The 23414-nt window shown below is 43.5% G+C and overlaps 1 protein-coding gene across 1 annotated transcript in view; it reads right to left on the bottom strand.

The window, feature by feature from the left end:
- Positions 1-20292, bottom strand: part of LOC309378632 (sodium- and chloride-dependent GABA transporter 2-like) — a 47567-nt gene extending 27275 nt beyond the window's left edge. The window contains exons 1-6 of the mRNA XM_081927094.1: positions 20258-20292; positions 14991-15274; positions 6685-6819; positions 3778-3918; positions 2558-2642; positions 843-975 (exon numbers count right to left, since the gene is read on the bottom strand). Of these exons, the coding sequence (XP_081783220.1) occupies positions 843-975; positions 2558-2642; positions 3778-3918; positions 6685-6819; positions 14991-15204 (708 nt within the window). The 5' untranslated portion in view covers positions 15205-15274; positions 20258-20292. The remainder of the gene's footprint in view (positions 1-842; positions 976-2557; positions 2643-3777; positions 3919-6684; positions 6820-14990; positions 15275-20257) is intronic.
- Positions 20293-23414: the final 3122 nt, after the last annotated feature.

A 23414-nucleotide genomic window follows, 5' to 3' on the forward strand; every position in this document is an offset into this window, starting at 1 on the left:
GCTGAGATAAGCTCCATGCCTTTTAATTGCTGGCTTTGTTCAGCAGCCAAATCAGTTCAGGCGTTGCCTCCTGCCTCCCACCATCTTTATATCTTCAAAAGAGATCTTCAAATTCATGGAGGACAAGGCTACCAGTGGCTACCAGTTCAATGGCTGTGTTCCACCTCCAGTATGCGCAGTATGCCTCTGAATACCAGTTGCTGGGAGTCACAGCCAAGAAGAGTGCTGTTGTGCTCAGGTTCTGCTTGCAGGATCTAGTTGGCCACTGCGAGAAGATGAGGCTGGACTATATAGGCTATTGGCTTGACCCAGCAGGTTCGTCTTCTGCTCTTATGTTTGCATTCTAAGAAAAGCTGCCCAAGTTGAATTTCTGCCTGTCACTCACACAGGAAAAATAGGTACAGTGGTACCTTGGGTTAATAACTTAATTCGTTCTGGAGGTCCGTTCTTAACCTGAAACTGTTCTTAACCTGAAGCACCACTTTAGCTAATGGGGCCTCCCACTGCCACCGCACGATTTCTGTTCTCATCCTGAAGCAAAGTTCTTAACCTGAGGTACTATTTCTGGGTTAGCAGAGTCTGTAACCTGAAGCATCTGTAACCTGAAGCGTCTGTAACCCGAGGTACCACTGTACAAGTGGCAATCTTTCCATAACTTGGCATCCTGCACATGTATAATTGATGCCACCCTCTCCTGGGTGGTGTATTTAAATTCCATGATGTGGCTAATAGCCACGCAACTAATGTACTGTAACATGTTGTTAAGCCCATCAGCTGCAGAGGGCTACAAGTAGTTTGTATTGTGATGGAGGAAATGAGAGAGAGAAATAAAATATGCCCACCTTGCCTGTGGACTTGACTCCTTTCCAGATGCAGAAGTAGCAGATGATCCAGGCCAGCAGGAGACAGAGAGCCAGTTCCCACCGCACACCTCCCAAGTGCTCTATGCCGTCAGAAATGTTGAGTACTCTCCTCCTGCGGAAGAAACAAAGCCTGGCTTGATTTCTTCTGGGTACACTTTGTAACATGTCGCAGCCTGACCACTTCCCCCAGAATACACTGTTTTGCACATGGTGCCCCCTCGCAATGTCATGGAGGGTTGCCATGGGAACCTCAGGAGGAGCTGGGCCACTCCAAGCCATGTTGCAGCCTGAGGCAAATCGCCTCACACTCCACACCTGCCAGGTCAAAATGAAAAGCAATACTCAAGGCCAGTCAAGTTATTTTGTCGCCCAAGTCAAAATATTCCCCACTGGATTATGGAACCCCAACCTGATGTTTTGGTAGCCTGCAAACTTATTTAACCTATTCAAGCAAGTCCCCATACTGATCATCAGGGTTTCTGAGGAGGGGGTGAACCTAGAGCACAGCTGCATGCCCAGTACATGCTCTGCCCCCACACACTGTCCTTTCTGACTGGTTTGGAGCCCTGGTCAATTCTGACTTTGCACAGCTGCAGGTGACAGCAAGCAAGTAAATGGAGCAGTTCCCTCTTTGTGCATCCATTAAGGAATTCATTGTAATATGCTTCAAAACAAGGGCATATATACGTGATAGCTCTTTGTTTGCTGATGAAGGGCAGGAGTGAGGGGGGACAGTTCTGGCCCGGTGGCCCAGAAATTTATCTCCTGCCACCCCACAGGTCAATTTTGACAGGTGGGCAGGGCCATGAACCTGACAAACATCTGATGTCATGATGCGTTGAAACAAATTTTCTCGCCAAAGAAGCCACACTCTTACAGTGCTCCTTTGTGGGTTTTTGTGTTGGGCGTTTGAATAACCTCCAAGTATTTGACGCAGAGAGTTGATTTCAGAAAGGAAGACGCAAGGGTGGTTTCTATGGAAATGACCTAATTGTCCTCTCTGGTTAAAGTAGTGCAGAGGTGTAAATGCATGTGTGGAGGAAAGACAGGATTAGATCACGAAAAAGTGCCACTCCTGCACTGCTTCTGAAACCAGGCAGGTGCCATGTGCTCACTGTGCTGGAGCATACATTATGTGCTCCTGAGTCGTTTCCAGTGCCAGCCCACTCCTGCCACCTCCTTTACTGCTTCTTCCATTTTATATGCAAATCTATATTTATGTGTTTGTACAATCGATCTATGAGAAGGCAGCAAACAACCATTATTGCTTTTGTGCCTGGAATCAGGAGGAGGGGGTTCATTGTTGGGTAGCTACAAAGGTGCAGACAGCAGCTGCCACAAGATACCGGATGGGTGGACCTTACGTTAAGAGCATATTCATCCTACAGGTAAGGTATGCATTGAAATTTGCATAGTTCATTTTAAAAATATGCAAAAGATGAGGAATAGACAATAAACCCAAGGCCAGATTTACGTTCCGCTTTGTGCAGAACTTAACTGATTTAAATCGCAAATTAAGAGTTAAGGTGCTCAGAGACCAAGATTCCATTCCCACAGTTCATGCCTTTCTCAGTTAGCAATGCAAGCTATTGAGATCTGTAGACTTTGCACGCCCAACAGAAGAACACTCCTGTGGCTGGTGGTTGGTCATAGCTGCGGAAACCGAACCTGAAAATGGAGGAATCTTCACTTACTCCCAAAACTCTATAACAGGAGAGGTGGCATTTTCGGCCGACACATTTAGCGAAGTGTTTGTCTTCTGGAATTCCACACAGTTCTCTGTAAGACAGGCCCAAGTGACAGAAACTGTGAAAACATACAATTGGAAGACATCCCCACAAAATGCAACTAATCCACTTTCCTAAAAAAAAGGGGGGGGAGACCAGGAATAAAACTGCAGAACGCAATAGGATGCTCAGGAAAGAAAGTGTCTGTGTCACATGAGGCTAGGATCCTACAGAGAGCAGGCCTGGGATCAGTGTCCAGAAAAGTGGGGCCCATCTACCACTGAAGCACTTCTGGAAAGCGATGAAGATGGTGAGCATGTGATGAGGTGCTCAACACCAGCATCATGCCGAACCCACTGACCTCAAAGTTTGGCGCCAAACCTGATTGAGATAGCTGTTCATGAGTGTGACTGGGCATCCAAGCCTATATATTTATGAAAAGGATGAGGCATGTTCTTTCCTAGACAAGATTGGCTACTCTTGATTGACCGGCCACTACACCAGTGTGGTGTAGTGGTTAAGAGCAGTAGACTCGTAATCTGGGGAACCGGTTCGCGTCTCCGCTCCTCCACATGCAGCTGCTGGGTAACCTTGGGCTAGTCACACTTCTTTGAAGTCTCAGCCCCATTCACTTCACAGAGTGTTTGTTGTGGGGGAGGAAGGGAAAGGAGAATGTTAGCCCCTTTGAGACTCCTTCGGGTAGTGATCAAGCGAGATATCAAATCCAAACTCCTCCTCTTCTTCTTTCAGAGCCCATGAAGTTCAGGACTTAACAGCTCAGGACTACAGCTAGTTCAGAGGTGGTTTCCCCTCTCCCCCCCCCCCGATACCAATCCTGTGTGGGGCTAGGGCTAAATTTCAGCCCGTCATCTGCAATAATATCCATGTCCATATGTAATGGAGAGAAGGCAAGACAAGGCAGCCTACACTGCCTTGTCAAAAGTGGGTAGAAGTTTGTTTGTGTTTAGTGCACAAGGAGGGCATATGCTGGGTTGGCCTCCCACAGGGAAGGAGGGGCAGAAGAGTGAGAACGTGGCCATGTGGATCTCCCTGGACAGGGAGTTCCAAAGGGTTGAAGCAACAATGGGAAATGAAGTACTGTAGATGGTTATTGCTAGCGGGGGGGGGGTCAGTACAAAGTAATACTAAGCATATTGCAGAACAGCAAGGGAGGGACTCCAGATTACCTGTGTTCCACTCGTGATCACAGCTGCCCCATGGAAGGTCTATGGTGAATGAGCTGAAGAGGTAAAACAAGGCCCAGGCCAGAACAATAATGTAATAGAAATTAAGTAGTACAACAATCACCTGGGAAGCATAGCCAATTCCTGCAGAGTGAACAAAAGAAACAGGGAGGGGATTTTAAGAAAATTAATTGGAGTAATAAAGCCAGGGTGGTTTTGTTTTTTCAGGGTTGCACCTACATTGGGGGTGCCCCGAAGCTCAAACTGTTATGGGGCCCCCTTTGCAACCAGCAACGAGGTCTCGGTAACCACTCGGTTATCTTCTTCAGTGGGGTTGTTCCATGACAGATCCCCACAATTATTTTAATAATAGTAATAATAATAACTACGACATCTGAGATCTTGATTAAAATTGCTATACTGGATTATCTCCCATGTCAAAGTCACCGCAGTAAATAAATATTTCCCATGCCTTGTAGTTTTCAAGTTCTTGGGAGGGGGTGAGAAATAGGGAAATGTTATATACATTTCTGGGGCCCCTCTGGGGTTAAAGGCTCTGAAACTTAAGATTATTAAATTTCATAGTAGATCTGCCCTGGGTTGCATCCCAGTGGTGGGCAAGCAAGTTGTAAAAGTCAGTGGATTCTATACACAAACACAAGCGCACTCACTTACGCCCCATATAACACCCCTCTCCATTATCCTTCCATGCAAACAAAGGGTTCAAGGGTTCATTCCAGCCAGGCAAAGGAGTATCTGGCCCCTTGAGGTGGTGTGTGGCCTGAGGAGAGGCCTGAGGGACAAATTAAATCCTCTGGAGGACTATACTTGGCCCCCAGGACTTGAAGTTCCCTTTGCTAAAGTCAGCTGGCTATCAGTTGTTGATTGCATTGAAACAACTGCCTTTGTTGACATGGGCAAGAAATTCCAGCAGCCCTTTGCTTACAATGTTACAGCGAACAATGAACTCCATCCACTTCTACCTACCTGAGCTAACTGCCAGGCTGTGATTAACACAGTAATTTGTCCTGGAATGAAGCAGAAATAAATCAAGAGTCCCTAATTACCCAGGAACCTTTTAGCCTCAACTTTCCATTTGATCCAGATTTTGAGTAACCTTAAAATCATGCAAACATCTGATCAGAAAGTGAAGTGCTCCATTATACTAGAACTTGGAAGAGGGGGTGTCATCCACTGAATCTGAAGGATAGGGGATTCAGAACAGGCTATTTGCCATGCTGGCTGAGGCTGATTGGAGACGCCTGCCCTAATCCATAATTTTCATAAAATCCCCATAGGGCATGCATTCTCATTGCAGGATACATCAACTTTTCTTTCCCATTTTCTCAGGTGCTCCATTCACCATTCTGGGTGTTCCTTTCATTCACCATGTCTTCCCCTTGGTTTAATTTCCACTTACTTTTTTAATTTTCCCTGCACCTGTTTATGCACTGTACATTTCCAAGGTGTCATATATTCCAGAATCTTACAATTCTACAGGAAAACAAGTAGAGGCTTCCCCTTTCCTCTGTTACTTTACACTAGTTCCGAAGTGTGCCTTATGTCTTGATTTTGGCACGGCAGCCCTTGTTGGAGGAACTGGGCATGAGGAAGGTGTTAATTTCCTACATGAGCACAAATCACTCTCTATATTAGAAAAGGCCAGAGGTGCAAGGCCAGCCAAGCCCGTTGCTATGGCAATGGCCCAGGGTCACCTATGTAAGGATTGATGCATGCCAGCTCATCTGTGCCAGGGTGTGTTGTGTGTCCGGGTCAGTCTTGTGAAGGGAGTCGGCATTACGTCTTGAATTGCTGGAGCAACAGATATGCTTTGTACTTGTAGGTGTCTGTAGCTGTATATGCTACATCCTGTATATATATTTCTCAGCATCCAGAACTGTATTACTGAAGCTTTATCTTCTGCAGCAGTAGACTATTTGGGGCTCTAAGCTGCCTCTGTGTGGTGACTGGATATGGAGGCAACTTCCGCTGTGTGGGGATCTCATCTCAGATTCCCAACAGACCTTACCCCAGCCGGAAGAGAGTGAGGGAATCTTTGATTTAAAACAAACATAAACACATCAAAAGTAGACATAAGCATGCATTTTACAGAGCAAAACAAAAAAAGAAGGAAGATATTTGATTAGCACCCACCCCATGCTGATTGGCACTGCATTAATACAATTTCTCCCAACCTGGTAGATCCTTTCTTTTAATCAGTAAACATCTGCATTTAACATTTTCTTTCAGCTAATGTGCAACCTGAGCTTCTGTTTTCCCTTTGCATCGTGTTCATTTTCCTCTTTTATAAAAATTGAGATTCCTGTGGTCACTTCAGCCACACTCTGTTGCCTCCACAACAGTGATCTTTGTCACAACTGAGGGGCATTTGCATTTTCCACTGACAGGTATCACTCTCAAGCTTCAAGAAGAAGCAGTGCTGCTGTTGCAAGAGACACAGTCGTTTAAAACCCGAAATAGTGCTGATGCACGATGATCTGATGCTAATGCTACAGCCAACATCCAAAATTGGGCAAATGTTGACATCTGCATGTGAATGCTGACACCCCCAGCTGAATCTTGTGGGTGCGCAGGGAGGCAAAGGATTTACCTGTTCACATTCTGTTTGTCCATCAGACATCTTATTTACTTGAGCGTGGCCTCTGGTTTATGCTAGGGCTCTCCACCCCACCTGCCACAGAGCAAAAAGATCTTCACGTGATACAAAGTGTATGGAAATGTTATGCAAATATGTGTCCCCTTTTGGAAGCCAGGCAGAGGGTCCAATCCACATGCAAGTGTACCGGGCCCAGAAAATCCCATTGATGCCCTATGTAAGATAGCTCCTTTAGTGCAAAAGGTGGTACAGACTTTCTAGCAAACAAGCTGGCCCCATCATACCCAACTCACCTTCAAAGAGAGGGCACAGTCTCCGCCAGGACGTGACACCTCCCTGGCTGGTGTACTGCCCAAGTGCCGTCTCCAGGAAGAATACTGGGATCCCGCAGGTGAAAAGGAAGATGAGGTAGGGGATGAAGAAGGCACCTACAGGTTCAGAAACACATGGAGGTGTTAGATGCTCAGGCTTTCAAAACAGGAAGCTATGGTGATGACAAAGAGCCAAATGGGGAGGGGCATTTATTTATTTATTTATTTATTTATTTATTTATTTATTTATGAAAATATTCATCCTTTTGTTGTTCATTTGTTATATTCAGAAAACCAAACTGAACTATATTATTATTATTATTATTATTATTATTATTATTATTATTAGAAAAGATATGTTTGCTAACCACACAATTGAAGTAGTTTGACCCTCAGAGGTGTTTGAAGATCTTCCCTTGGGTTTGGGCCAGCCAATAGCAATACACTTCTCCGGGATTCTGCCAGCAAAATGTTGAGCTTTTGGACACATTGACCCAATGGGCCAGTGAGCAGGTTTAGCATGGTTTTTAGAAAGAAAGCTCAGACTACAACACAAGTGAACAACACAAGCAACGCTGACACCAAACTCTACATACATTAAACATAATAGAAACACCGCCACCCGACCCCACCCCCATCCATCTTCCCTCTCTCCACCCCCCTTTCCTTTTTCTTTCTTTTTTCTTCTCCCCCTAATGCCTCAACAAATGAAACGGATTTGTAAAAACGTTACATGGAAGAAGAAGAAAAAATACGAGGCACTACACTTCTGTAAAACAAGAAAATCCTTAATAAAAAATACTTAAAAAAACAAACAAATAGGTTTTGAATACTTCCTAGCAGAAGAAGTTTCAAACCTTTGATCAGGATGAGACAAATGCAACTTTGATTGTATTTGATCACAGACAAATTGCATTTAAAAAAATGAGTTTAGTAACATCACAGAGTCAGCCATGGAACAAAAACACTGTCTAACTTAACCTTCTGCACAAAGCAAGCCTATCAATTCATTAGTCTTAAGAGCCCAAATGAATATGCTCCCAACTATTCTCCACAATATTTTGCTCTGCAAACTTTGAAGATATTTTTGGAATACTCTTATCTTTGCCAAATACTTACTCAGGATTGGAAATCTATATTTTACATACAATATTTGCTTCACTATTTGATACCAGAATAATGTTTGATACTTGATACAACATGGTATTCCGTACTCAACAGTGCTCGACTGCTGCCATGCAAGGATATCTTGCAAGTTATTTTTTACAGCTGACATGCAACCATAGTTAATATTAGACAGCATTCAGTAGTTGTCATGTAATATCAAATGGTGTTAATATTTGATGCTGGCCCAGCATTAAAGCAGTCAAAAGATGCTTATCACAGTAGCACCAACCTATTCAGCAACGTTCAAACTGGTGGCCCCTTGTGACATATGGGGCAGTATCCAACTAACACATCCCATCAACACAAGGATTTCTGCAGCAGAATTCCCCCTCCTCTCCTTCCCACCCCATGTCCTCCCCAAATCTAGACTGGAGGGTTGGAGGCATGAACGGGGAGGCGGGCCAAGTCCCATTGAGCAAGCAGAATTTTTTGCACTGATGGGATGCACTACTCAACACTACTGTAGATACAACCCATGACTAACATTTTGACTGAAAAGGGAAGGAATTAAAGCAATTCTAATGCATTTTGTGTCCAGGTTTGGACAGATGCAGACTCTGCTCCTTGGCGTTAATTGCTAGCCACTTTCAACACCTCCATCCGTTCCAGGATCAAGCCAATATTTAACTGACTGGAAAATCACAATTAACTTTAATTTGCTCCGAAATCCCTTTAACGGTTCCAGCTCTTAGCAGGCTGGACTGGGCTCCCTGCCCTTTGACTGAAGTCCACACCAAGCTGGCATGACAGGAGGCTGTGCCTGCTATGGAAGCAATGAGCTTTCAGACCCTGGAGGCAGAGGGAGGTGAGATCACTCCTCTGGTTGCCTTCCTCTCTTCCTAGCCAATAGTAAAGGAGGATGCTTTACTAAGCCTGACAGCAGAAACTGAGCTGGTATCCTCCATGCTTTTCATTGTTTTTTTGTGTGCTAAAAGGGCATGTACTTTTCAGTTTAGTCAAGAACACCAGCTGAAAGATGATTCCTTTTTCTTGCTGAAGAGAAATCCAGGGTCCAATTAAAACATGATGCCAGGTCATATTTTAGAGGAACAAGGAATGGAACCAATAGCGAGATCCACATGTAGGTCAAGTTTGAACTGAGTGTCAGTGGTGGCTGGTGTCAGTGGGGCTGGTAGGTAGAAGGCAGGGAGACTAGGGCCACATTCAACACCATACATTTAAATCAGCGTTATATGAAGGGGAGGTTTGCTACTTACTTATTTATTTAATAAAATTTATAGATCACTTGACTGTAAAAAAAGAAAGAAAACTCCTCAGAGTGGTTGAGTGGATAGGAACATCCATCACCAGTATTCAATTACAGTATTTCTACCAGTATATACCATATTTTTCGCTCTATAACACGCACCCAACCATAACACGCACGTAGTTTTTAGAGGAGGAAAATCCGTAGGCATGCCACCTGTAGGCATTTCCTCCATAACACGCACAGACATTTCCCCTTACTTTCTAGGAGGAAAAAAGTGAGTGTTATGGTGCAAAAAATACGGTATTTATTACTATTGCATTGATTTCCTATTTGTATTGATGGTTGCATTGTATATTTTTGTAATAATTGCTTTGGTTTGGTTTAATTTGTTGTACATCACCATACCCCAAAAGTGTCCTGGAAAAATCAAGACACCCCGTGGTTTTTCTTTTGTTGCGAGAGAATGTTGGCCATTTTGGATGCCATGATCTCACACAATTGCACATCACAATTATTTCCTGAGGCTTTGATTTTGTGCAGCACCCCCAAAATACACATTTTGGAGCACCATGCCTGAAAAAAGGCTCTTTTTCAGGGGGCGGGATTGTGGTGCAAAACCACACGAGATCAAGACATCCAAAACGGCCAACATTCTCTTAAGAAAAAACAGGAAGATGGCGTCTGGGAATATTGTGTCTTGGATTTTGCCATCAAGGTGATAGAGGGTATGCATCACCAAGATAAATTTTATATATTAAGCAGTATAAAAATGGTTTAAAATAAATATTGAAATCATCCCTGACCATTGGCCATCATAGTGGGGTTGATGGGAGTTAGCACAGTTGATAGTCAAGCAACATCTGAAGTGCACCATGTTGCCTGTTCCTGAAGTAACAATGGGGCTTCTTAGTAAACATGCATAGGGTTGGCGAACCCAAGTTTAGGAACATTCCAGCCTCACAAAAATAAAAACAAGCCTCCCCTCTAATCCCTCCTCAAAAACAAAATTCTCAAGCAGAAAGAGAAACAAAAAGGAAAGCCGGCATGGAAGTAGCTAATCCCTTTCATGCTGTCAGGGTGGGAAAGCGGTTTAGGTAGGCCTCTAAGGCAAATCCAAAAGATTTCAGACCAGAGTTCATAAATCTACTCACCGATAACTCTTACAAGTACCAAGTCCTTCTAACCTGTTTTTCTACAAGCTTCCAGAAAGTCAGATTAAGTAAATAGTTATCAAACAAAACAAGGAAAACAATTCCCAAATACGTCTCTAGGTAATTTTTTTCAGAACACATACATAACCCACACGACAGCACAGAGCGTCTCTGTGGCAGATGACTCCTGTTGAGTCTTTTAAAGGAAACGTTATTATAATAGGTTCTTATACTGCAAAAGCCTATAAATTATCTTAACTGAAGAGAAGGACTTCTGTACTCATATTATACAACTCTTTGGATTTAAAATCTTACTAAGACAGTTACTGCACTTTTTACTTCAGTGGAGCTGGTTGAGATGAACACCTATTATCTCCAAACTGCAACTTATCACACCAGTGCTACTAATATAAAGAGAGACGAAAACATTTTCTTGACTTTATTTTTTTTAACATAAAAAGAAAACCATGGGGCCCTTTTTTAGCAGGTATGGCAACGAATGGTGGGCCTCACTAACCCACCTATATAGTGTCCTCTGGTACATGCTTCCATTGTGAGGGGAAATTTAATTTACTAGCACAAGCATCTTAACACAAGTTGCTGGAAAACTAATTCTCTCGCCCCAACATATTTTGTTTTGTGGATGATAGTTTCATGTGTGTCTTGTTGTGACATCACTGTGAGACTCATAACAAGTCTCTTCACCCCTTGCCTGCATCATTTTGAATGCCCCACAAGGACAGATGGGAGAATCTGTCAATTTCAGTTTCTCTCAGTACCTCATTTTCCCATCTTAAATTCATTTCGCCACCTTTGTGAATTTTTTATAAAAAAAAAGATTTCATGAAAAAATTTTCAGCAGTGTAGTGTGAATTTCTTCCAGTATAGACATTTGTATGCAACTTCCCCTAAAATACACATTTTAACAAATATTTTTACCCTAATCTTGCACATGCTTATATGTTGTTTTCACAAATATGAACATTTTATGCACGTTTTATCCTAGTTTGTGGCTGGCAAAATTTGGAGAAGCGTGGCTCTTATTGTGTTTTGGTTTGCACATTATTTCAGAAAGTGTGGGTTAGGTAGGTTGTCCTTTAAATGTGTCCTGAATCAAATTTCTCCCTCATCCTTACCCACAAGTAAACAAGTGTGTGTCTGAGAGAGAGAGAGCTCTCTAAGGACAGAGTAAAAGAAGCCATCTCCTTGGCAACTTTCTTCATTACATCTTAGGACTATGCACCATGTGAGGCAAAATTGTAATGTTGTGGAAAGGAGTCAGGCTGTCCTCTCATTCCAAAAGATGGGTAAGGGAAGGGGAAAAGGCCTGCCTTCAGTGGGAACAGAGAATAATTTCTTCCTTCGTGCAAGGAACTATTTCTACTAATTTGACTAGCTGGGGCTCTCAGCAGAGGAAGGGAGGAGGAGAGAGGAACCAGTGCTTCAAAGCCATTCCTGTCTTCCTTATTTTGGGGGGTCATTTTTGGGATGCTAACCCATTACAGACTGTAAGGCTACCAGATTCTTTTTGATGAATCTGGAGACACTTTTCAACTTCAATGGATTTTGTGTGGGGACTGATTTATAAATCCGGGGACTGTCCCCGGGAAACGGGGACGTCTGGTAACCTTATTACAGAGCCGTAATGTTATAGCCAGGTTTTTAGTCCCTCTTCTCTCAATATAGCAATAACACTGCCTGGCTTTCCAAGCTCTTGTCAAGATTAGTCAGATGGTTGTTGTTTTTACAGTAAAAGTCCTGTAGCAAGCTTAAAGACTAGCTAATTTGTTATGGCATGAGCTTTCGTGGACACACATTCACTTCAGATGCATGAGGAATTGTTCTCTATGGATATTTGTGAGTGAGTGAGAGAGACACACGGACACAGCGTAGAGCAAAAAGCAGTAGGAGAAAATGGCCATGGAATGCAGAATGTGCCTTCTGAAACCGATCAATTCAAGCATGGAAAATAAGTACGGCAACCATTTCAGCACTACAAAGCAGTCATCCTAGACTCGCTTTGTAAATTAAGCATCCATAGAGGGACAGGAAGCCAGTAGCCATGTTTGGACAATCAAAACCAGGCTTCATAAATACTAATGATCTCTGGGCACACAGGTGCAGCCCTTTCGCTTCTTTAGCATGAGTGAGGAAAGAAGCCATGAAGCCACAGTTAAGTCTGTTAGATGCAGACTCGGACACAGGGTCACCAGCTAGGAGGAGCCCTCAATATCCCGCCATGATGTGCACATGCCGTGCACCGTGCTTGCATCATGAGATTGCGCACATGACATGAGCAAAAACAAACCAATAACTCCTCTCCCACAAACACATTGAAAAGGCCATAGAATGTTAATCAGCACTAGCTTTGGTTGGAAAGGAACGTATGGATTATATTCAGTGCTAGTCCTTATTCAAAGTAGGCCCACTGAAATAAAGATGACTAACTTAGGTTCATCCATTTCAATGGGTCTACTCTGAGTAGGACTTGGATGAATTCAACTTTGTCCATTTTGTTTCTGCTTGTAGGGTTAATAGCTGCTCTCTTTTTTTCCCTTCCCCCCTTTTTGTTAAAGATTTTTTCGTTTACAAAGGTATGCACAATGTCTCTTTTTTCAAGTTACATTTTCCATAGGTCAGTTTCATTTGTTGAGACATTAGGGTTACATTAGGAAGAAAAAGGGGGAAGAGGTGGAGGGGGCCATGGGGGGGGGTTCGGGAGGTAATGTTTCTTTTTTACGTAAGGTATGTGTGGGGTTTTGCATCAGTGTCGTTTGTGCAGGTTCTCTTTGCTATTTGCTTGTGTTCCTTTGGTGGTGAGAGAGGTTGGGCTTGGCCTAGGGTGTGATTGCTTGTTTGTGATTGGCTGTGGTGAACTTTGTTTTTGTGTGTGAGTGGGGTGGGTGGGTGTTCTTGAATCAGATTAGCCATATTGATTTGTATGCTATTGGTGGATTCTTGTCATTGTCATGTTGGGCTGTATATGTGATAAAGGGGAGCCATACCGCGGTGAAGGCATCTTTTTCTATTTTTGTTCCTGTGTCAGTTTCAGTTTATTGGTTAATTTTTCTAGTAGGGCTGTTTCCCATACTGTTTGGTACCATTGGTCCATGCTTACTCCTGACAGGTCTCTCCAATGTCTGGTTATGATGTTTCTGGTTGCTGAGAGTAGGTGGGTTATGAGTTATTTGTGATGTGAGTGGGCATTATTGTCTTGGAAGATGTTCAGCTGGGCCAATTGTGGGGTGATTTCTAATACAGTGGTACCTTGGGTTAAGAACTTAATTTGTTCTGGAGGTCCATTCTTAACCTGAAACTGTTCTTAACCTGGGGTACCACTTTAGCTAATGGGGCCTCCTGCTGCTGCGCCGCCGCCACATGATTTCTGTTCTCATCCTGAAGTAAAGTTCTTAACCTGAGGTACTATTTCTGGGTTAGCGGAGTCTGTACCCTGAAGCGTCTGTAACCTGAGGTACCACTATACTTGCTTAGTTATTTTACATATTTCTCGTATGGCTGTTGTCCAGAATCGTTGGATTTTAGGGCATTTCCACCACATGTGGAGGTATGTGCCTGTGGAGGTGCACCCTCTCCAGCATTTTGGTGAGGTTCCTGGGTGAATTAGCGCTAATTTCCTTGGTGTTAGGTACCACCTATAGTTAAGTTTCAGAGTAAGTAATTTTCTTTTCATTGATATAGATTTAAAGGGGGGGTTAGACCACATTCTGGTCCACTAAGTGGGGTTAATCTCATAGCCTATGTTGTCCTCCCATTGTTTTTTGATTACGTCTAGGGGGTTCGTGGGATTTTGGAGTAGCATTTTGTATATTGCGGATACCATTCCTTTGCCGTGTCCCTTTGTTGTTAGGAGGAGGTTTTCGAAGGTTGTCAGGGGCCTAGTTGCTGCTGATTTTACTACTGGATTGTTTAAAAGGGCATGTAATTGGTGATGTGTTAACCAAGGCATTTGGATGTCTTCTAGTTTGTCTTGTATTTCTTGTTTTGACAAGGGTTTGATATTTTTATAGAAGTCTGTTAGGCGATATAGGCCTTTGGTTTGCCAGGTTTTTATCTGGAGGTTTTGTGCTGCGTGATGGAACAATGGGTGGTATGCCAGGGGAATTAGTGGGGATGGGGCTGAGGTTAGTTTGCTTATTTCTGCTTTCCATGCTTTAAGCATGGTCTGTGTGTACCTCCTTTTTCTTTTTTTGATGAGGTGGGAGTGGAAAGCGACACGGGAAGGAAAAGTTCACCAAGAACCTCAGCACCATTGCTTCAGTCCCCCCCCCCAAAAAAAAGGCCTTTATAGTTGCATGAATATTTATTTATTTATTCTTTTTAGTAATGTCGGGAGATTTCATGTTGTGTGTGGTTTTACACTTAGCTCGCAAGGACACAAACAGTTTTCGGGAGAAAATTGTGGAAGTCGCTGGCTGCCTCCTAAGTCCCCCCCCCTCCCCACCTTGTACTGGGGTTTGAAGAGGAAACTCTTAAGTGGTTTTGTGCAAGTTCATCTTTCTCTCTCACCCTAACCTACCACATAAGGGTGCTGTGAAGATAAATGGCATAAACTTGGCAAGACATTTCGTATTCTGAAAAGCACTTGGCTTGCTTCGGCTGGCATTATTGATTCCCTCCCACCCATCCCCCATGGTATGCAACTGCAGGTGTGCAGGTTCTCTTGTGATCAATGGGAAAGTGACACAGTTGAGACATCTAGCAGATGCAATGTAAATTTGCTAGGCAAGAGCTGCACTTACCACCACCATTCTTGTAGCAGAGATAAGGGAACCGCCAGACGTTCCCCAAGCCAATGATTTCTCCTGCTACAGAGAGCACGTATTCCATTTTGTTGTTCCAGTGGTCGCGTTCTAGTGTCTGATCTCTTGCTTCTTGCTTCTTCTTCTTCTTCTCCCCAGAGGCTTGTGCAGGTATTTCTCCATTGATCACTGCCCCGGGGACTCTGTAATCCATCCCACCTTCAAAAGGTCAGTGTCGCCTTTCGCCCCTCCACTGTTATGCTTACAACAATCAAATTCTCAAGCTGGAGGAAAAGTGAGAGACAAACTCAGGGACACGCTCAAAAGTTCACACCACAGCTTCCTTGCTTACAACAGCTGGATATGTTGACATTCCAAGTGCACAAGATGTACCCATAGACTTTACTGAGGCAGGAGGTATTTACTTTGGATTAGAAGAACAGTGTCAGCTTAATTTTTAAATGATTCATCTCAAAATGTTCTGGTTCCTCATAGAGTATCCTTTCAGTAAGCATTCGCCGATGTTTTGTACACCACCAGGTATTTTGTTTATTTACTTCCCCTTTTCATTTTAATTCATTTCACTTGTGAAAACAATTCAGTGGAGATATTGCAATCCTGTTTACTTTTACGAAAGTGTGCCTAGAAGCACTGGGCTCAGACATGTTTTGGGCCATGTTTGCTCCTGTCACTGGCCCATCACATCCTCCCAGACCCATAGAAATAGCCCTATGGTCCCCCTTCAAGAAAATGTATTCACATTTGCCATGGAGCATCAGTGCAATATCCTTCACAACCTGGGGCCGGGATACCTGAACAATAGCTGACCACCAGCTGGATGCTCCTGTGATCTGTGTCAGGGATGGAGAACCTGCAGATAGACTGGTGACTAGGAGTGGCCACTGAGACCACATGACACCGGTCCTGAAAGACCTACATGGACTCCCAGTACATTTCCAAGCACAATTCAAAGTGTTGGTGCTGAGCTTTAAAGCCTTAAACAGCCTCGGCCCAGTATACCTGAAGGAGCGTCTCCACCCCCATCGTTCAGCCTGGACACTGAGATCCAGCTCCGAGGGCCTTCTGGTAGTTCCCTCACAGAGAAGTGAAGTTACAGGGAACCAGGCAGAAGGCCTTCTTGGCAGTGGCACACATCCTGTGGAACACCCTCCTATCAGATGTCACGGAAATAAACAACTACCTGACTTTTAGAAGACATCTAAAGGCAGCCCTGTTTAGGGAAATTTTTAATGTTTGATGTTTTATTGTGTTTTTAATATTCTGTTGGGAGCCACCCAGAGTGGTTTGGGAAACTCAGCCAATGGGTGGGGTATAAATATATTGTTATTATTATTATTATTATTATTATTATTCCAGATGTACTCCAGATGGGACTACAACTCCCATAATCGCTGACCATTGCCACTGCTAGCTGGGGCTGATGGGGGTTGAAGAGCATCATTCATTAGGAGGGCCAAGGTTCTCCATTATTTCTGTACATCAGTAGACTCCAATTTTTCCAGAGCTCAGACCCATTCTGTAACTAAGAGGACAGCACCAGTCTTCAGACCAGAGGTGAACCTTACTGATGCTTTTGAAGAAGTGGGGTGGGGAGTCTTCTGAGATTTATCCACCTTTAAATCCCAGACTTCTATGCTTTGTTCTCATGGGGACATATTCTGTCCCCTTATTTTATATAAAAACAACAACAACCCCCCAACTGCAAAAAGTGGTGTGACACTATTTAACTTCTAAATTCTTTTAAACAGAGGATTCCAAGTAGAGTCTGACAAGTGGAGGTGGTAGTGTTTGCTTGTTTACTTTAAAAATTGCACCTTCCAGTTTTTTTCATATTGGCTTTCTGCACTGATCAAAATAAGCCAAACCATGGAATCATAGAATTGTAGAGTCGGCAGGGTCCCTGAGGGTCATCTAGTCCAACCCCCTGCAATGCAGGAAGACTCTCCAATGAAGGAGAGTCCACCACCTTCCAAGGGAGTCCGGTCCACTGCCAAACAGCTCTTACCATCAGAAACATGAGAATGACTTTAGATGAATACTAGCCTTAACTGCCTCCCTAAATTCTGGCCCAGCTAAATTACCAGTATTTAAGCAATACAGTTGAAGGTGACTTGTGCTGAAATACATTTTCATTCCCATATTCTCTTTCTATACTTAATAGCACTTGGAGTACAACTCCCATCATTCCCAGCCAGCTTAGGCTAATAGTCAGAGATGATGGGAGCTGTTTCCAGCAACATCTGGGGACCTGAGGTTGAAGAACATTGCTCTACATCAGGATGTCCCAAACTTGGGTCTCCAGCTGCTTTTGGACTACAGTTCCCATCGTCCCTGACCACTGGTCCTGCTGGCTAGAGATGATGGGAGTTGTAGTCCAACATTAGCTGGAGGTCCACGTTTGGGAAACCCTGCTCTAGATCAGGGGTGGGGAAGCATGTGGCCCTGCAGAGGTTGCTGGACTCCAATTCCCATTGGGCTCAGCTGGCATGGCCAACAGCCAAGGGTTATGAGAACTGTAGCAACATCTGGGGGTGGGGGGAGACGAGCACAAGTTTCCAACCCTTGTCCTGGAGGACATTTTCAGTTAAGCTGGGCAACAGTGAGACCCAACAGGCCTGACCGCTGCCCCATACAAATGAAGTGGACAATCCTGAATATGTACCAGAAACCCCTTGCAACAGATTGTGGTTCTGTGGCAGGTGGGCAGTGTTCCCTTGAAAACAGTGCTGGATTTACTTATAAGCTAAACAAGCCATACCTTAGGGCCCCACTCTCTTGGGGCCCCCCAAAAAATTTAAAGGAAAAAAACTGGATGTACATTTCCAAAATATAACAATTATTTGATAAAATACATATTTTGTTATGTGCAAATGGCTTTAGGTCCATAGTATATATTCAACACAAAAAACAGCAACAATTTGTTGTTGACAAAGGACAGCTGGACATATAAAGGGCCCCACTACCTTCAGTAGCTTAGAGCCTCATCAAACCTAACCCCAGCCCTGCTTGTAAGAGGAAGGAGTGCCAGGAGGAAAGAAGCTTGTAAACCTCTCCATTGCTTTAGGTGGTCAGAATGGTGTTCTCCAGACATTTTGAGCTACAGCTTCCATCACCCCTGACCATTGGCTGTGCTGGTTGGGGACAGTGGGATTTAGAGTACACAACATCTTGGCTACTCTGCCTTCAATGCATGGACTGATCCCAAGTGCATCACTGAAAGGAATGTGGTGAGTCCTAAGAAATTAGGCAGTGACAGAGAGCATCGCATATGCTCTGTAGCATCATAACTCACATCGCACGAATCTTTAACATTGTTCATTGATCAAGGCAAAGATCTGGCAGCCAAGTGTGTCTGCTGTTCTTCTTAAATCAATGGCGCTTTGGTGCCATTAGAGTCCAAGACCAAGTAACTATCAAGGTGGTAACACAGCAGGTGGTGGGGCTTCAGGCTGAGAGAGGGCTGCTATAGGTGATTGGATGTGGTGGTAAAAGTGGAATGGGGACTACAAGGCAGATGAAAGCATTCTGTGTCTTGCTCTGGGGATTGTTCTAAATAAGGAGGATTCTGAAATAGGGAAAGCTAGTTCCATAATCAGACTTTATTATACAAACCATGCACATTTGTACGTCACTATTAAGCATAAAGCCTTTATTTTGTGGAAAGCTGAAGCAGCACAGGGGACGGAGACTGGATGTAGGAGATCTTTAGAGGCTAGCAAAAGTAGCTGAGCCCGGTAAATCTCTCCAAACGCATTAGTTTCTGAAAATTAAGCAGACTCTCTGTTGTGATTGGGTTCTGCCCCCTGCCTCCTCTGAACCAGAAATGCCTCTTTCCCTGGAAAAAAATATGAAACTCTCAGGATGCTGCATTCTGCTCACAGATCTGGACATGTATTGCCCTTTTATTAAAACACACAATGGATACCAGCTGGGAGGCCAAATGCAAGGAAAATCTGGCATGTGAGGGATCTGGTGCAAATCCACCTTTTTAAGGCCATTTTGGGCATTATTTCAATAGAAACTGCATACATGTGATGGAGTAATGAACCAGTTAAGAATAGGATGAACAACTACAAAGGATACATCTGCTGTAATTTTAATAATGCAGTGCGTTCTTCAATCTGAGGTCCCCCAATGTTGCTGGAATACAGTGCCCACCATTCTCAACCACTTTAGCCAATCATCAAGGATGATGGGAGTTGTAGTCCAACAATATCCAGGGAGCCAAGCCAGAAGAACACAGCTTTAATGGGTCTGTAGTAGAGGATATTCCACCTGCTGGGATCCCTACTTCTTTGTAACTTGTAAAAGTAGAGAGTCTTGATCACTTTCCCATTAGATCACCTTTGCGATGTGCCAACTATTGCACACCATCTCTTAATGGTGTGGGGGTTTGGGGGGTCAGTTTTGAGATCATACTCCAGGGTCCCTTTGGCCCTCTGGATGTTACTAAACTAAAACTCCCACCATCCCTTGTCTGCTGGGCTGATTGCATTTGTAGTTCAACAAAATCTGGAGCCCCAAAGGTTCTTCACACCTGCCTCGGGCACAAGACAACCAAGATGTTTTCTTTTGAAAATGTCTCATTCAGTGCTTTGTCCAGTGAGAGAATGTTCCCATAATCATCATGTACAGAGTATACTTTGCCTCTCCTCCACCTTCCCAATTCAGAATCTTTAATAGTTCACAGTGGTCCAGTTCTCTCTCACACACACACATACACACACACAAACTCACAGTGGCCCAGTCACATGCTAACTTCCTTCATGCCACTTCCAGATGCACCTCAAAGAATCTTTGGAACCCTCTCCCTATGGAGAACCGCTCCAGGAAAATAGTGATGGCATCATTCATGTGAAGAGCATCAGCCATTTGTAGGTTACCGTTTTCCTCCACCACCCTGCCTGCCCGTGAAAACCAAATTCTTTGATTCATTCATTCTCTCAGCCAGTTCCTTTTGTGAAGAAAACAAGAGATTCCAATACACAGGGAGGAATACTACAGCCCAAAGTGCTTTGAAAGCTACACATGAATGCATAGCCAGAAGGAACAAGGAATCATGTTAAATCAGAGGGGCAGGGGGAGGAGAGAAGGAGAAAGAGGTAGGTGCATAAAGATATCTTTGCCACTAAAAATTGTTAGGCAGCCCACACACATGCACACCACACACAAACGCACACAGTCCGCCTGATGACTGCAACACAGCCCGACGCAGCAGAGGAGAAGGTACAAAACTAAGTTGTTACCTTGAAGGAATGAGCTGTCAGGGGTCTGGCTGACTGGGGAACCGTGAAAGCAATAAGAAAAAGGTCTGGCTATTTAAAGCAAGCAAGAAAAAAAGCTATTCTGCAATGGTGTAATTCTAGACTTTGCCCGGCCCACATTCCTTCCTCCACCCCCACCCCCCAGGGCTGTACAATAAACTACACACGACTTCTGATGTGCCTTACTAAAGGAGCCCTTGCCCACTGCCCAGGCAACTTTCCTCCTCCTCTGCTTTTCGCCGTCCGTGTGGAAGAAATGCACACAAATGTGTAAGTTCTGCCTCTCCTTTCACTGCGACCATGTCTGTGTCACTGGTCAATTTCTGTTCAGTCTCACCTTCCAAGGCCCAGCCACTGAAACATACCACAGGATTGTTGAACAACCTTTTAATGGGGATTATGGATATTGAGGGAGCAAGCAAACAGGTGGTGTGGTGGTGGTGGTGGTTGTTACCACTTGCCCTTCACCCCAAGGTCCGAGGTTACAACAATTAAAACACAATGCTAATATTGAATCACACTGCTACGCAATATTAAAAACAGTTTAAAAGTTAAAATTACAGAAGTAAGATGGGTCCTAAAATAGACATTTCAAGTGTCAAAAGGCAGGTCAGGGAAGTATGTCTTCAGCATTGGAGCTCTTCATAAACCCCATTTTAACCACACAGAACTATTCTGTATTGTCAGCTACCTCATTGTTCAGTCCAAACTTTTGATTGTTTAGGAACAGGTTGAAACACGCAGGTCCCAATATTGATCGGGGGGGTGGGGGGGCTCCACTTTCTATATACCTCCATTGTGAAAACTGCCCATTCATTCCTGCTCTTCTTCCTGTTTCTAAACCAGTTCATGATCCATATGAGGACCTCTCCTCTTATTCCACGCCTGCTAAGCTCACTTTTGAGTCCTTGGTGAGGTACTCTGGGAAAAGATTTTTGAAAGTCTGAGTACACAGTGTCAACTGGAACACCTCTATCTATATGCTTGTTGACACTCTAAACAACAGCTCCACTGAATAGGCTAGTGACATGGGACCAAGCTAAGCTAACCAGTCTGTAATTTCCAGAATCCCCTCTAGAACCCTTATTTATAAATGGTATTGAGGCTGATCAGAGGGACAAGTTACTTATTTCACATTTGCGTTCTTTAAGAACTCTCACGGGGATGGCGTTCAGATCCAGCAATTTGTTTTTATTTTATTGACAAGGCTTCCTGTGGAAGTTAGTTCAGAGACAGGGATCTGCCCTGAAAGTTATTCTGCGAGGACAGAAGCAAAAAAATCATTCTGCATCCCTGCATTCTTATTTTCCTTTAACTTACTTTTGACTCTCTTGTCATCCGAAGGCCCAACTACCTCCCTAGCAGGTCTCCTGTTATTAATGCATTTAAATATTCTTTGCAAGACCAAGCATTCCAGCTCACTAATCTTTGCTAGGAGGCTTCTACCATTAGCTTATAAGCATCCATACACAGTCTTTTTCCAACCATGTCTCTTGCACTTGCATTTTAGCCTACTCTTCAGCCTCTTAATTTCTATCCTGTGCCCTCACACACTCAATGCCAACTTCTGCCCTCACCCCTTTAAATATTTTTTTCACCTTCCTTTTCAGCCCAGGGGGTGACATTAGGGTGGCTTCTTATGTTGCCTAAAGACAGGACACCACATTTACACAGCATGCTGAGCACATATTTTCCGCTATGCTTGAGGAGATGTGTATAAAATATATATGAGATCTACACCTGACAATCCCAGGAGTCCTAGTTAAGTGGTTCTCTGCAAATGTGTAGACTAATTTTAAAGTTAATACTTGGGTTATTAAGATTATTATAAAATATGTTAACCTACATGGATACTGGGAATTGAGATAAACCTGTGTGTGTGCGTGTGTGTGTGTGTGTGTGTGTGTGTGTGTGTGTGTGTGTGAGAGAGAGAGAGAGAGAGAGAGAGAGAGAGAGAGAGAGAGAGAGAGAGAGAGTTTAAAAACAAACATATAATTACAGCTAAAAACAGCATGGCGCCAGCTCTTTCATTAAAAGCTGTTAGTTCCCCAAAGCCTGTTGGAATAAGAAATAGTAAGGGGTCCATAGTTCAGTGGCATTCAGAATCTACAAAGGCATCTTCAGGGGGGGAAAGCCCAGGTAGCAACTTTAGGAGATATCCCTGCGACACTGAGGGATACGGACTAATGATTCATCTCTACACAAGAAAGCTTCACATGTTGCTAGGCTGTTGCTGAAAAATTTTCAGCTTTTAGGTTATTTGAATCAAGACACAAATGTGGTTGGTTTGTTTTTAGAAAGCAATAAGATAAGGTTATAAACTGGTCCCTTCCAATTTTGCAGATTTATGAATTGTTATTGCCAGCTAACCCCAGCAGATCCAAGAGATCAAGAACGGAAATTCCTAAGCTGTTTGAAAACATTGCAGTGTGTATCGCACTCACACAGGGGACATTAGAGAACTGCTGGATAACCACCCTAAATTAAGTTCTCACACACTTCAAGATATTCTTTATTGTTTAGACAGCTAAGCAGCTGCCCTTGAACCACAGCACATTAAAGAAATTCATGACCTAAACGGTTCACACCTGCATCTCAAAAGCTTCCAAATTCTGAGCTCATCATAAATTATGATCAGTTAAATGTATTCAGTTGCACTTGATTAATCTCAGTTACCAAACTTTTCCCCAGGAACCTGCTATATTTTCTCCCTCCCCCCCCACTCCAAAAACAAAAACCAATGGCTATGCTAGCTTGGAATGATGGGAGTTATAGTCCAAAGTATTTGGAGAGCACAAAGTTGAAAGAGGATGCCTTAGAACCCAAAACCTTGTGTCAACGTTGTCCTAGAGACACATTTGACAAAATACAAAGAACTAGACATTCCTCTCTCTGGAGAAATATATGTGAATCCACAGCAATCACAATTCTGTACCAGAATTCCCTGTCCATGTGAATATTTTTTCAAAAAACTAACGGCACTAGTTTAGAGCACTAGTTTGCTGGAGAAAATTTCAACCAGTGCTCTTAATTATTTTGCCTGCAACTACCGTAAGTATGCAACAATTGCCAGTGGTGGTAGACATAAGAGAAATCATAGAATCTATTGGCTCAGGTGTAGAGTTGGTATGTTTTAATT

This window comes from Podarcis melisellensis, assembly GCF_964234715.1.
Source record: "Podarcis melisellensis genome assembly, chromosome: 10".
Classification (NCBI taxonomy): domain Eukaryota; kingdom Metazoa; phylum Chordata; class Lepidosauria; order Squamata; family Lacertidae; genus Podarcis; species Podarcis melisellensis.